General features: G+C 41.9%; 1 protein-coding gene across 1 annotated transcript in view; it reads left to right on the forward strand.

The window, feature by feature from the left end:
• Positions 1–13,070, forward strand: part of LOC127412749 (copine-7-like) — a 94,449-nt gene extending 81,379 nt beyond the window's left edge. Inside the window, exons 15-16 of the mRNA XM_051649365.1 lie at positions 1,007–1,243; positions 11,929–13,070. Of these exons, the coding sequence (XP_051505325.1) occupies positions 1,007–1,243; positions 11,929–12,069 (378 nt within the window). The 3' untranslated portion in view covers positions 12,070–13,070. The remainder of the gene's footprint in view (positions 1–1,006; positions 1,244–11,928) is intronic.
• The last annotated feature ends 2,162 nt before the right edge of the window (positions 13,071–15,232 follow it).

The following is a 15,232-nucleotide window of genomic DNA, read 5'->3' on the forward strand; positions in this document are numbered from 1 at the left end:
ACGCTAAAGTGATGCAACTGTTTAGTGAATTCACCCCTGACTGTTCCTTGTGTGCCTGGTTTGTGCATATTACTTTAGAAATTTTATTCAGATTAGGGACAAACAAAAACCTTTTTAAAGTGTTTTTCAGATGAGTAATTTGAGGGCTATTTTTGTAATTAAAAATCAATTTACAATTCCATTAGTTCACTTAACATTACAAGTGATTTAATGGTCTCAGTTCAAATATTTGCCCTTAAGCTTTTTGTGAAACCAATTATGTATGCGTTTCATTGCTTTTTGTTTGCACACACTTTGTCCTTGTGGTGATCTTCATTTATTATTTAATCTTAGATCACCCCTTCACCAAAAGTGATCAGTTTTCAGTAAATAAGCTCAGAGAGATCAGTGTTCAGAAACCAGGCCATTCATTCAAATTGCAGACTTGGATGGGAGGCCCGTAAATATATCTTATTTTAGCCTACTGGCAGCCCATTTTAGAATGGAATCTAATATTCTCCTTATTACTTTTAGGGCATAAAAAATTAACTAATGTGTGTGTTTATTTATGTTAAATACTTTCTCATATCCCAGCTTAAAGGGAATTCACCCCAAAATACATTTTTTTTTTTATTATTTGTTTTTTTTTATGTTAGCCCCAGTCACCATTCAATTTCATTGTATGTATATATATATACATATATATATATATATATATATATATATATATATATATATATATATATATATATATATATAAATGCAATTAAAGTGAATGGTGAATGAGGTTGTCAGTACTTTCTGCCTTACATCTCCTTTTGTGTTCCACTAAACAAAAATGTCATGGAAGATGGTGGGAGTTTTCAGGAAACTCGTTTGGAAACAGTAAATATTCTTGCATTTGCATTTGGTGACACTAGTGCCGCAGAAATGACACACTTGAAGACAATAAAGTCATACTTAACACTGTATAAATTAGCAAATGTAAGACAACACCATACCTGATCACAGCCTTCTTCTCTGCCAGCTATATCATATCCTGCTGATCCTCACAGACGGGGTGGTTACAGACATGGCCGATACGCGGGAGGCCATTGTCCGGGCGTCCTACCAGCCTATGTCCATCATCATAGTGGGAGTAGGGAACGCTGACTTCACCGACATGCAGATTCTTGATGGAGATGATGGAGTTCTGCGCTCACCCAAAGGAGAACCCGTCTTAAGGGACATTGTCCAGTTTGTGCCCTTCAGAGACTTTAAAACGGTCAGATTTTCTCTTTATCCCCATATTTGATTTTCATTGGGAATTTGCACATTGAAGGCAGTTAACTGGTGTTTTAATACATGAGCTCTTTCTGTATATCCTCTAATGCACCACAAAAACAGGATATCTGCATATTTGGGGGAATACATTTCCATTTTAATGACTTTTTAATGTAAATTAAATGAATTTAAGATTAATCTGGCAAGAAAGCGAAAACAAAATAATTCCCATAAAAGTATTTAATAGCAGCATTTTAATCCTCAATCCATTTGGATTTCTGGACATTTTGGTGTTTGTTTACACTACTACTACTACTACCACCAAGCTAGCTTGTTGTTAGAGTATTTGTGGAAAGATGGATGGATGGATGGATGGATGGATGGATGTATAGAGAGAAGGGAGAGAAAAAGGACGCTTAAATGTGCTGTAAGCGATTTTAGCCATTCTGGAACTTCCACCAGACTTTGCTGTTGATTAGCCTACGCCCCTTTTTCCAAAACTTCGCTGTCCACACTCTAAAGACGCACACACACATAGATACATTTTGTGACTATTGTATTGGAGGGTGGGTGGTTCCACTGAGCGATTCGCCATCCGACCCTGTGCATTTTGCAGGAGCAGAACACCGTACCAGCACTAATATGAGCATACTGCGTATGGGCTGCTCTGTGAATGCGCAAAATGATTGACAGGCAGAAAGTCTTCTTTCTTTCTGGCTAAACAAACTATCTCTGATTGGGCCTGTGGACATCTTTTTTACCACTATTTTCCCAGCCTAGGGCTGTTACAGAGACAGGTGTTATAGTTCATGGCACTTATTTCAGTGAAGTTTTATATATAACGATAAAATAACGACATATTCTACATGTTATTTAATTTTTTAAAAATCACTTACCATTTAATAAAAAAAAATAAAAAAATCACTTACAGTACCTTTGAGTTCCCACTCATGTGTGTTTGTGAGTGTTTTGACAGTTTGAGTTAAAAATTTGAAATCGCAAAAAATTCCGTGGCAGAGTCTTGGTCTTTTTGAACATTCCATCGACGTAGGTCTATGGGATGTTTGAAAACCATAAGTCCATTCAGTTTGAAAAGACTTAGTTTAGCTTAGTAAGTTGGAACATTCTAAAGGTCTGTACCATGTTTGGTGGATGTAGTTTGAAAGCTCTAGAAGGAGTTACAATTGATAATTTTGGTCTTGGTTTGTGGATAAACCCTAAACGATGCATGAAGAATAACAGTATATTGGCTTTTTTAAGCCAAAAAAAATAATAATTATAATTAAAAAAATTTACATACAAGTCTAAAGTGTGGACACACTTTTTTTGAATTTGATTCTCAGGATCTTCAAAACCTTTCAATCTAAAGGTTTATGATTAAATGTTTGAACTTAGTTTTGTAGAAAAATGTCAAATGAATTTGAACCCTATAACGCAGTGTGTGTCAAATATGATACACAATGTTTGATGGCTCCTGTTTCACTCTCTGTTCAAGGTGACGAGCCAAACAACCTATGGTATGTAAATTTCACATGTTTATGGCACCATCTTGTGGTTATTTGTGAAAAAAAATGGTTTCAATGTTTATATCGATCTATTTAATATGACGGCAGACTTGCAGGAAAAGTGACTCTTATGTTGGGATAAATGACAGCTTATTTTAATAAAGTAAAAGTAACAGTAATGATTATATTGTTACTGATATTTTAAAATGAACATTTGCTGAATATAAGCAACTTGTGCTTGGTTCAAATTTTGAATATTATTTTAGTGATCCATGTATCAAATATGATACAACAGGCTTTTGAGGTATTTGTCTCATTATATTACATTAATTCCCACCACACACAAAAAATCACAGAGCTTTGAAAATTCTGGCATATGCATTTTTATAAGATATATTTAAAGTGTGAATTAAAATTTCTGTGTATTTGCGTACTGTATATGCAGACTGCTCTGTCATTATAAAGATCTCATTAAAAGCTATTATGATGTCATCTTACCATAAGTTCCTGAGACCCAGTGAAAGAAGTTTTACAATTTCCCTTTTTTAAATGTCAATATAGTGTTTGGTGCATAAACTATATATGATAAAATTGTTTATTGAAAAATAATATTTTATTCATATTGCATCTGATGTGCTGAATTGAACTGTGATACATTTCAATCAGTATTTACAGACCAAGGAGAGGAAGTTGTCATGGCCAAACTCTCAAACATTTGGGATCTCTGAAAAGCCCTGGGAGTCTTGACCACTGATTTTCTACTGTAGCATGTATGGGCTAAGAAAAATTAAATAACAAATGTCCTACACAAAAATGAATTGCTGGGCCTTAGGACGATAATGACATTTAAAGGCTAATGTATCAAATATGATACATTTTTTAATGATTTCATTTTAAAGTTTGCCTAATGGTACTAAACACAGTTTAATGTCAGGCTTTACAGGGTTAAACTTAACATTTTAATTTACATACAGTACATGGTAACTCCTTCAGTACTGTTAAAAAGGCATCATACACTGAAAAAAAAAAAAAAAATGTATGCACATTGTTTCAAATTAACTATAATTTTATTGTTTCTACCTAATTGAATTGGCTCAAAAGAAAATAATGACTGTGGTCAGTCATTAAACAATCGATTCCCTAAAGAAGTGCAGATAAAGCTGCACTTCAGTTACACACATTCCCATGTGCAAGAAACAAATGACATGGATTGAACAGGATCCAATTTATCCAAAGGGAACACTGATAACCCTAATGATGACTTTACACAAAACAACTAATTACAGTAAAACAACATCAATACTACTAAAAACACCTTAAATCTCCATGAATTCTTAATAACTAATTAAATGCTCCAATAAGTTCTTTCTGACCAAACAAACAGGCTTACATTATTCAAACACAAGAGCTTATGCGTATTCCCCATAGCCTCAGTTCTGTACTTGATCATTTAAGTAGTACTTAAAATCTAAAATTCATGGATTTTTAAGCCAAAGAAGTTCAAGGAACTAACAATTATTCTTTTGGGGGCCTGGGCAGCTCAGCAAGTAAAGACACTGACTACCACACCTGGAGTCACAAGTTCAAATCCAGGGCGTCCTGAGTGAGCGAGGGTGGGTAGAGTCACGTTGGGCTAACCTCCTCGTGGTCGCCATAATGTGTGGTTCTCACTCTCGGTGGGGCACGTGGTGAGTTGTGTGTGGATGCCGCGGAGAATAGTGTGAAGCCTCCACATGTGCTACATCTCCACGGTAACACGCTCAACAAGTCACATGATGAGATGCGCGGATTGACTGTCTCAGACGCTGAGGCAACTGAGATTCGTCCTCCGCCACCAGGATTGAGGCGAGTCACTACACCACCACGAGGACCTAGAGTGCATTGGGCATTCCAAATTGGGGAGAAAAGGGAACAATAATTATAAAATATATTTTAAAAATATTATTCTTTTACTTTATGTATCACTCTAAGTTCACATAATGATTAATACTTTGTGTTGTACATATTAATGCAAATTAAGTAAATCTAAAACTTACATGTTGTAAATATGTACGTTTCTCAGTAGAAGCTATTAATTTTCTAAAGATTTATGGTTGTTGAGCCAACAAATATTTTTTTTTAGTGTAGGATGCATCTCGTAAAGGGGGCTGAGTTGACTTTCCATCCCAATATGTAAACATTTTGCACACAACATTTCAAGGTATTGGTAGTACTTTACAATAAGGTTCCATTTGTTAACATTTGTTACCAAAATTAGTTAACATGAACTAACAACTAACAATCATTTTACAGCATTTATTTATCTTGGTTTATGTTAATGTCCACATATAGTAATACATTTTTAAAACCAAAAGTTGTATATTTTAACATTAGATAATGCACTATAAACTAACATAATCTAACAATGAACAATTTTAACTAACCTTGACAAAGATTGATAAATGCTGTAAAAAATAAAGTATATTGTTCATTGTTAGTTTATGATACCTAATGCATAAACTAATGTTAATAAATGGAACCTTATTGTAAAGTGTTACCAAGATTTCTCATAGATTTAAATTGTGATAAGTGAATTTAATACATTTTATTACTTTTTAAGGACAGATACCCTGCAAAAATAACAGCCTTTGGCCACTGCTTCTGTGAATCAGGCAGGCAGCCAGGAAAATGTCCTGGTTACTTTCGTAACCTCCGTTCCCTGATGGAGGGAACGAGACATTGTGTCGATGTAGTGACACTAGGGGTCACTCTTGGGAGCCCCAACCTCTGGGCTTTTTGAAAAAAGGCCAATGAGAATTGGCGAGTGGAATTTGCATGCCACTCCCCCGGATATACAGGTATAAAAGGAGCTGGTATGCAACCACTCATTCAGGTTTTGTGCTGAGGAGCCGAGACCAGGTCCCGGCCATTTCAGTGGGTAGTTTAGCATTGTGACAAGAGGGACACAACGTCTCGTTCCCTCCATCAGGGAATGGAGGTTACGAAAGTAACCAGGACGTTCCCTATATGTCACTCACTCGATGTTGTGTCGATGTAGTGACACTAGGGGTCCCTATACAAAATGCCACAACTATCTGAACTGTGTTACGTGAACTGGTGGTGTGTGATGGCCAGACCATTGTGTGCCTCATAGCCAGCACACCAGGCTGTCACGTAACCTAAACCAAAAACATCTCCATTGGTTAAGCAAGACCAACATAATTGTCAAAGACGTATACTTAACTATAACTCGCTATTTTATTTGTATTTTATTTATTTTTTTGTCTATGAGTAAAACAAATAGGCTGGTTGTATTATACTCTTTTAGAGCTTTCCAACAACATATGACACTGGCTATTTTATCCGTTTTATGTTTTTACCAATTGCAATGCTGTGCAATTTTGTTTTCTGTTTTAATAATCAAAATGGAACACTTATGATTTGTCTGCAAATTTCAAAGCACTTGTTCAGTTTTGGTCATAATGCCTGCATGCATTGGAAAGTAGAGCTTCTAAGCTTTCAAATGATACATATTTGTGTTGGTCAAGACTAGTTATTAGTTACTAATATTTTTATGATTTTTATTTTCTTGCGGGCCTATCCGAGCTTAAAGGGTTAATTGCCTTTGCAATGAATCTTTGTCTTCGACAAAGTTCTGACAGTTTTAGGAATTTTGGGTCGCAGTTGTGCAGTGTGACAACTCCTACGACGCCAATCTCATAAAGAACCAGTGTGTGTGTGTTTGAGAGATATTTGGTTAAAATATTTTATAGTTTGCTCTTGACAATGAGCAGTACACAAATTCCCAACCATGACAGACTTCAGACACCACAACTTCTTTTTTCTGTTCCAAATTAACCATTGCCAAAATCAGTACAAGGACTTTTCAGTGCAAGGTAACATTTCGATTTTGCATATCAATGAGAATGCCAGAATGTGATGTGATTACTCGCTGTCAATTGTGATCAAAGTCCTAGGATGTATTTCGTACAGTCTAACTTAAAAGACTGTTGATGTCCTACATTTTATGCAAGATCTCACCTGGTTCATATCGTACTATCTGACGAGCAACAATCATAAAGGACAGAAATAATTGCACAATATGCATCCAGCTTCAGAGCTCCACAGTTTTCTCAATAAGAGTTGCTTGTACCCACAGTGATGTGCACAGCCAGAAAAACGTCATGGTTACTTGTGTAACCTCCGTTCCCTGATGGAGGGAATGAGACATTGTGTCGATGTAGCGACACTAGGTGTCACTCTTGGGAGCCCGAGACAGCTCTGGTCTTTGATAAAAGGCCAATGAAAATTGGCGAGTGGTATTTGTATGCCACTCCCCTGGAAATACGGGTATAAAAGGAGCTGGTATGCAACCACTCATTCAGGTTTTATGCTGAGGAGCCGATATAAGGCCATTTCAGCGGGTAGTTCAGCATTGTGGCAGGAGGGACACAACGTCTCTTTCCCTCCATCAGGGAATGGAGGTTACACAAGTAACCATGACGTTCCCTATCTGTCATTCACTCGATGTTGTGTCGATGTAGTGACACTAGGGGTCCCTATATGAAATGCCACAACTGGCTGAACTGTGTTACATGAACTGGTGGTGTGTGGTGGGCAGACTACTGTGTGCCTCATAGCCAGCACACCAGGTCAACACGTAACCTCCCCCAACATAGTTATGTGTGTCAAACGGCCCCTTTTGTGGACAAGTCGACTACCCAAGAGATAGAGACAGGCTTAACCCATTCGTGGCCTCTTTTCCCCTTCTCTTTTTTCCACTCCCTAAAAAAGAAGGGGGATTATCCGACTGGGCCGCCAGGTCTAGTCGGGGGGTGTCCCTCCCAAGGGGAAGACACAGCGGAGACCACACCTCGCCCAAAGAGAGGGGGGGATATTTAAGTGGAAGGATACGTCACATGATCTTTCCAACCATGTGGAGAGTCTTCAAGGTAGATCCTACCCAATGGGGTAGGAGTTACTACAAACATGGAAACTGGGGCAGAGGGGCTCTGCCCAAGGAAGACGCAGTTTGCCAACAGGGAAACAAATTAGCGGAAGATATATATCGCATGGGGTTAGTCTTACAGGGAACCGCCACATGCGGAGCACCTACCCCAGAACAGGACTCTTAGCACGTGTACTGGGACGGCAGCGAATCTCTCCGAAAACTTGACTACCACAGGGCTCGGAGGAAGTCACCCAGGGAACAAAACTTGTGAACACTACTGGGAATTAATGGCGCACATCTTCAGCTCAAAAGGAGGTGGAAGGCACTATGTGCAAGCGATACACCCGGCCAGCTATCCCGGGCTTATCTGCTTGTATTGCGTGCCACTACCTGGGATGAAAGCAGTTCCACCCGGAGGTTGTAGACCCTTGCAAAGGTGTTGGGTGTTGCCCAGCCCACTGCTCTGCAAATGTCTGTTAGAGAGGCACCTCTGGCCAGGGCCCAGGAAGCCGCTACACCCCTGGTGGAATGGCCTCGTAGCCCTACTGGGGTCGGCATGTCCTGGGCGAGATATGCCATAGTTATGGTGTCAATGAGCTAGTGGGCGATCCTCTGCTTGGAGACAGTGCTTCCTTTCTGCTGTGCACTAAAGCAGACAAAGAGCTGCTCAGAGATTCTAAAGCTCTCCGTGCGATCCAAATAGATGCGTAAAGCGCGCACTGGACACAGCAACGACAGGGCTGGGTCTGCCTCCTCCTGGGGCAGCACTTGCAGGTTCACCACCTGGTCCCTAAAAGGGGTGGTGGGAACCTTGGGCACATAGCCCGGTTGGGGTCTCAGGATCACGTGAGAGTAACCCAGACCGAACTCCAGGCATGTTTCACTGACAGAGAACGCTTGCAGGTCACCTACCCTCTTGATGGAAGTGAGCGCAGTCAGGAGGGCAGTCTTCAAGGAGAGTGCCTTAAGCTTGGCTGACTGCAAAGGCTCAAAGGGGGCTCTCTGTAGACCCTAAAGAACTACAGAGAGGTCCCATGAGGGAATGAGGCACGGTCTGGAGGGATTCAGCCACCTGGTGCCTCTTAGGAACCTGATGATCAAGTAGTGCTTCACTAAGGACTTACCGTCGACTGCATCGTGGTGTGCAGTTATGGCGGCAATGTACACCTTCAAGGTGGAAGGGGACAGCCTCCCTTTCAACCTCTTCTGCAGGAAGGAAAGCACTGATCCGACTGCGCATCTCTGGGGGTCTTCGTGTCGGGAAGAACACCACTTAGCGAACAGATGCCACTTAAAGGCATACAGGCACCTCGTAGAGGGGGCCCTAGCCTGAGTGATTGTGTCTACCACCGCAAGCAGGCTCACTGGGGGAAATGCATATTTGCGTTGGCCAGGTGACCAGCTGTGTGCCAGCGTGTCTATGCCGAGGGGAGCCTGAGCGGGTAGTGGGAGGATTCTTGGGAGGCGAACAGGTCCACCTGTGCCCGTCTGAATCGACTTCAAATCAGCTGGATCATCTGAGAGTGGAGTCTCCACTCTCCCCTGAGGGTAACCTGCCATGACAGCACGTCCGCTGTAGTGTTGAGGTTGCCCGGGATGTGAGTGGCTTGCAGCGACTTGAAGTGCTGCTGACTCCAGAGGAGGAGACGGCGGGCAGTTGTGACATACAACGAGAGCGCAGACCGCCTTGGGGGTTGACATATGCTACCGTTGCCATGTTGTCTGTCCGAACTAACATGTGCTTGCCCTGGATCAACGGCCGGAACCTCCGCAGGGTGAATAGAATTGCCAACAACTCAAGGCAGTTGATGTGCCAATGCAGTCGCGGACATGTCCAGAGGCTGGCGGCTGCATGCCCATTGCAAACAGTGCCCCAGCCCATTTTGGTGGCGTCTGTTGTGACCACGACACACCTGGAGACCAGTTCTAGAGGAACACCTGTCCGTAGAAACGAGAGGTCGGTCCAAGGGCTGAAAAGACGGTGACAGACCGGCGTGATGACCACGCGATGTGTCCCGTAGCGCCATGCCCATCTCGGGACTCGAGTCTGGAGCCAGTGCTGAAGCGACCTCATATGCATTAACCCGAGTGGGGCGGCCACCGCTGAGGATGCCATATGCCCCAGGAGCCTCTGAAAAAGTTTCAGTGGAACCGCTGTTTTCTGTTTGAACACCTTCAAACAGGCTAGCACCGACTGGGTGTGCTCGTTCGTAAGGCGCGCCATCAAGGAGACTGAGTCCAACTCCAAACCGAGAAAAGAGATGCTCTGAACTGGGAGGAGCTTGCTCTTTTCCCTGTTGACCCGAAGCCCTTGTCGGCTGAGGTGTGAGAGCGCCAGGTCCCTGTGTGCGCACAACATGTCTCGAGAGTGAGTTAGGATTAGCCAGTCCGAAGGGGTGGGCCGAAGGGGCGGGCTGTGGCAGAGCCGGTGCAGTCACCGCAGGGGGACGCCCTTGGCGACGAGCAGATGGGGTGCGGGATCTTGAGCCACGCCGGGGCAGGATGTGCCGGATTGCCTCCGTCTGCTGCTTCACCACGGAGAACTGCTGGGCAAAGTCCTCGACGGTGTCGCCGAATAGGCCAGCCTGGGAAATGGGGGCAGCGAGGAACTGTGTCTTGTCGGCCTCACCCATCTCGACCAGGTTGAGCCAAAGGTGGCGCTCCTGGACCACTAGTGTGGCCATCGTCCGCCCGAGAGACTGCGCTGTGACCTTCGTCACTCGGAGAGCGAGGTCGGTCACCGAGCACAGTTCCTGCATCAAATCTGGGGCGGAACTACCCTTGTGCAGTTCTTTCAATGCCTTGGCTTGATAGACCTGCAGGAGAGCCATGGCGTGCAGGGCAGAGGCGGCTTGTCCAGCAGTGCTGTAGGCTTTAGCCGTCAGGGACGACGTGAGCCTACAGGGCTTGGACGGGAGCTTAGGGCATCCGCGCCAGGTGGCGGCACTCTGCGGGCATAGGTGCACTGCGAACGCCTTATCCATCAGGGGAATCGCCATATAGCCCCTGGCCGCCCTGTCATCGAGGGTAGTGAGAGCGGGGGAACTGCGGAATCGGGTCCGGGCAGTAAAAGGTGCCTCCCACGATTTCATCAGCTCCTCGTGCACTTCCGACTGGACAAACCCGCTCTCCGATGCTGCGCTCGAGAGCTCATCATCTTTGAGGGCTCCGAACAAGAAGCCAGACTCGCCATGAGATGAGCCGGCGAACTCATCCGGAAGCCCGATTGGGGCAGACGAGCATGCTGGGGAATGAGAGGTCTGCGGGGGGATACCCGGTGGAGACGATCCCATTGGGGTCCCCAAATCGCCCCCAGTGCTAGCCGCGCTGGCCTCATACACGTAGGTAGAAGGACCGAGGCGGGGAGCCGCTGGGGTGGCTTGCTTTCTTATGAAAGCAAGCCACGACTGCAACGCTGCCATGGTCATGTTCTCGCAGTGAGAACATGAACCATCCACAAACGCTGCCTCCGTGTGGGTCGCGCCCAGACACGAAAGACAGCGATCATGACCATCCAAAGTTGAGAGATAACGACCGCAACCAGGAATAACACACAATCGGAAATGCATCTTTAAAAAGACGCGTCTTTAAAAAGATGTTCCGTGTGTGCCGCTCATTTAGAGAAATACATACTCTTTTAGAGGAAAAAAGCTCTTTCAGAAAATATACTCTCTTTTTTTCTGCCGAAGTGCCCAGGGGCGTTCTCTGCAGTGCACCAGTGCAGAGGAGGGAGAAGCCGCTGAAATGCGCCATCAGATCCAGCAGAGGTGAATGAACAGTAGAACTCAGCTCAATGAGCATGACCGTTTGGCTCCGAAGAGAAAATCTGAATGAGTGGTTGCATACCAGCTCCTTTTATACCCATATGTCCGGGGGAGTGGCATACAAATACCACTTGCCAATTTTCATTGGCCTTTTATCAAAGACCAGAGGTGTCTCGGGCTCCCAAGAGAGACCCCTAGTGTCACTACATCGACACAACGTTGAGTGAGTGACAGATAGGGAACAAAACTTTAATTTCGGAGAAACAAAGATGAAAAATTATTCCAAATGCTTTCAAACTGTTATTCTCTTACCCATTATGCACTCAACAGCCAGTTGCTTGGCTTTCGAACAAAACCTTTTAAATCACAGATTGTGTTTTCTTCATCCCTTTGTGTGATTACAACACAATTTGCCATGGATCTGGCTAATTTGCCTTTTGCTGTTATTGTTAATGTTTTTTCCTCTCATGTGCTTCTCATTTTGCAGGCTTCACCAGCTGCACTGGCAAAGTGCGTACTTGCAGAGGTGCCTAAACAGGTAGTGGAGTACTTCAGCCACAAGGCGATACCGCCCATTAATCCTGTGCTGAATTCTACAACCAGCTCCATTGCCAACACACCAGAATAAGCCCTGTACAACCTCCACAGTACTGAAAATGGTGAGAGCTGGGATTGGGCTGTTCAGCCATTACCACACAGTACACTGATTACTATGTCTTCATAAATAAGGTGTTTTTACAGACTGAGAATTTGGATCTTGGTGTCAGATCTTGCCCTTGACACAATGACTGCTCCCCCAGCATGCAAACTGGAGCCCTTTTCCCTCTGCCTGCATAAGGCTCCTCGGAAGGGCAAACAAATCACTGAATTCCCATCAGGGCCACAGGCTTCTGATCCCCACTGGCTCTTTTCAAATGCACAAGGCCACCTCTGCATTCTGCTGGTTTTCTATGCCTTTTAGAGCTCTTTGAGGGCTCTGCCTGCCTGTGTGCTCTTTTCATTTCTGGACTCCTGGAGGACTGGAGCAGAAATGTTCAGAAGTATACAATGTAAAAATATTCCTATAGATTATAACATGTAAATTGACTCTGAAAGATTGAGGTAGCTTTTTGTTTTACCGGACAAATATGCATATTTTAGTGCAGACATCATCATCACCTCGATAAAAGTAAAGATGAAAGTAAAGATAAGGTGTGTGAAGATTAAATTGAGCAATTTTAGTTTAAAGACCCCATGGAATCAAAATGAGAATTTTGTGGCTTTTTGTCCATGTGTGTTTGCTTTGAGATCATCTATATGCTACAGTGGTTGACAAAATGCACTTTTTTCTTCCAGGAAAACAGACCAAAAACATTGATGACATGCTGAACTACGCATATTTTTGTTCAATAATATCAGGGACAAGAAAGGAACGAAAACCGAAAAATGAAATTTGAAATGAAAGTCCCTTTCAATTGTTCCAGAGTGAAAATTTTATTTTTAAATGCTGGTAACCAGTTAATAACACTATTACTTGTGTTCCAGTAATATTTTCATGAAACTGAAGAGTTTATCACAGTAAAATTTCAGAAATATCAGAAAAAGCAATCCGAAAAAGCATGTGCTTTGATTTCTTGATTCAAGTCTTTACTGAATTATTGTTGGATATGATGCACTAATGCTAGTGCTGTCATTTGATTAACATTTTTAATCATGATTAATCGGATAAATTCTTTAGTTAATCATGATTAATCCTAGATTTTGAAAGTGTTTAAATTTGACACTATATATACTTCTTTTCCTGTCAAAATGCATTTAGTTACATCTTAGGAAAGAAAACAAAACAATATGTAACAGTATAATGCTTTATTAACATTTTCCAAACAAAGCCTTCAACAGTATAAAGATAGAAATGTGCTAAAATAGCACCAATTCAAGTAACAATAAATGTTTCCTAAGTGGGAGTTTGTCTAATTAAAAGAACTAGTCTCCCCATAGGTTGCATTTTCATTGCAATGTGCATTAAATCTCTTAAACTCTCATCATCCACAATATTAATCTGACGGTAGACTGTGGCTATCCGCTTTACTATAGCAATCGTGAAGCCGCGTTCATGATTCGTGTCAGGGCGTCAACGTCAGTGTCAAGTGCCGCTTTGAACTCCACATGAAAAGTGCTCGCAGACAAAACGTCTCATTGTGCGTTTTGGTGATAGTTAAGATTTGACATGCTTCTATGGTAATTAAAATGCACCTTACATAGGCTGAAAAATAATAGATTTCTATTACATGTCCCATCTGGGCTTGTTTTGTACATAAAATAGCATTAAGAGGTCCTTTCTCCATCATTTTATCACTGACACGGAAGTTGTCTGTGTGTGTGTGTGTGTGTGTGTGTGTGTGTGGGTGCGTGCGTTAATCGCGATTAAGAAAAATTAACACGTTAAACTTAAATGAATTTAAATTAAATTAATTAATCGCATGTGTTAACGTGTTAGTTCTGACAGCTCTAATCAATGCAGATCTGATGCAGACCTGTAATTAAAATTAAATTATCCATACATTTTTTTTATTTTTATTTAGGCCTTACTTTGTTTCATATTACAGCTAAAGAGCCAAGACCAGTGAGTGGGCTCCCTTCTGTTTTTACCCCAGTGTTGGTTATTAAATCAGTATAAAGTTGATTCAGGACTTTTATTAGCTCCAGAAGAACATGCTCTGTGAATGCACTCTCTGTGGGTACACCAAGGTTTAAAAAAAAATTAATAATAATAATTTGGCCACGCAGTGTGTGCATGCATGAGAGATTTATAAATTGTTTTTAGATGGCCAGTTGTATATTTTAAATTAATTAATTAATTTGGGGGATATATTTAATATTAAGGATATTTATTGAAAAGACATTATTTTACATAGGCTACTGTATTTTATGTTTATTATGATTACTATACAGATCAATCTCCCACATGGGTGAGGCAAGTTATTTGGGGCTTGTTTTTCTATTGCGAGATCTGGTAGCACTGCAACAGCAATATCACCCACCCTTAGCATGCTGTCATTTTTAATAGAATGTTAATAGTTTTTTCATTATTGTTATCCATTTGGAAAGGAGGACGCAGAACGCCAGAGCAAAAAAATACAGTTTCTGCTCAGATCGAAACGAAATTAAAAAATATTTTGCTTTTAATCCCTGAATCAAATGCTTTCCAGAGAATGTCCCTCCCCTGCAACCAACCAGCAAGTAGCGTATCGTGTTCATGGTTGTGACGTATCTATACCTAATGCCCATTGTCTATTTAAAAAAAAAAAGTGATGAGCCTTTCAATGTGGCCTGCCCAAACTTCCTGTTTCAAAAGGAAATACTTCAACACTGAACAGAAAGCTCATCAAATGCTTTCATGGGGTCTTTATCTCAACATTTGTGTTTATCACGTTCTGCAGCTCAGGTACTGTGGAAACACTCTGAATCAACATTAACAGCTGAAAGTTACACCACAAGAAAGACAAGACACAAATGATCCATTCGCAAATCTTTGCTCTAATTACAGTAAGAAATTTTCATTTGAAGTTATGCAAAGCAAGCATTCAACCCTCATTACATATGTAAACACAGTAAAGTGAGATAAATACGTGTAAAGTGTTGTTTCCATTGTTATATTTGGGTTGCACACACTCTGTCAGGCTCAGCCCACTAATTACTCCAATGGGAATCAGATATGGCTCTTTCATTTACTGCTGTTCAGAACAAATAACATGCCATGCTTATTGCAGAAATTTGTCGTTAATATGAAGGAAATATATAAATATTGACCT

This window comes from Myxocyprinus asiaticus, chromosome 2, assembly GCF_019703515.2.
Source record: "Myxocyprinus asiaticus isolate MX2 ecotype Aquarium Trade chromosome 2, UBuf_Myxa_2, whole genome shotgun sequence".
NCBI classification, from domain to species: domain Eukaryota; kingdom Metazoa; phylum Chordata; class Actinopteri; order Cypriniformes; family Catostomidae; genus Myxocyprinus; species Myxocyprinus asiaticus.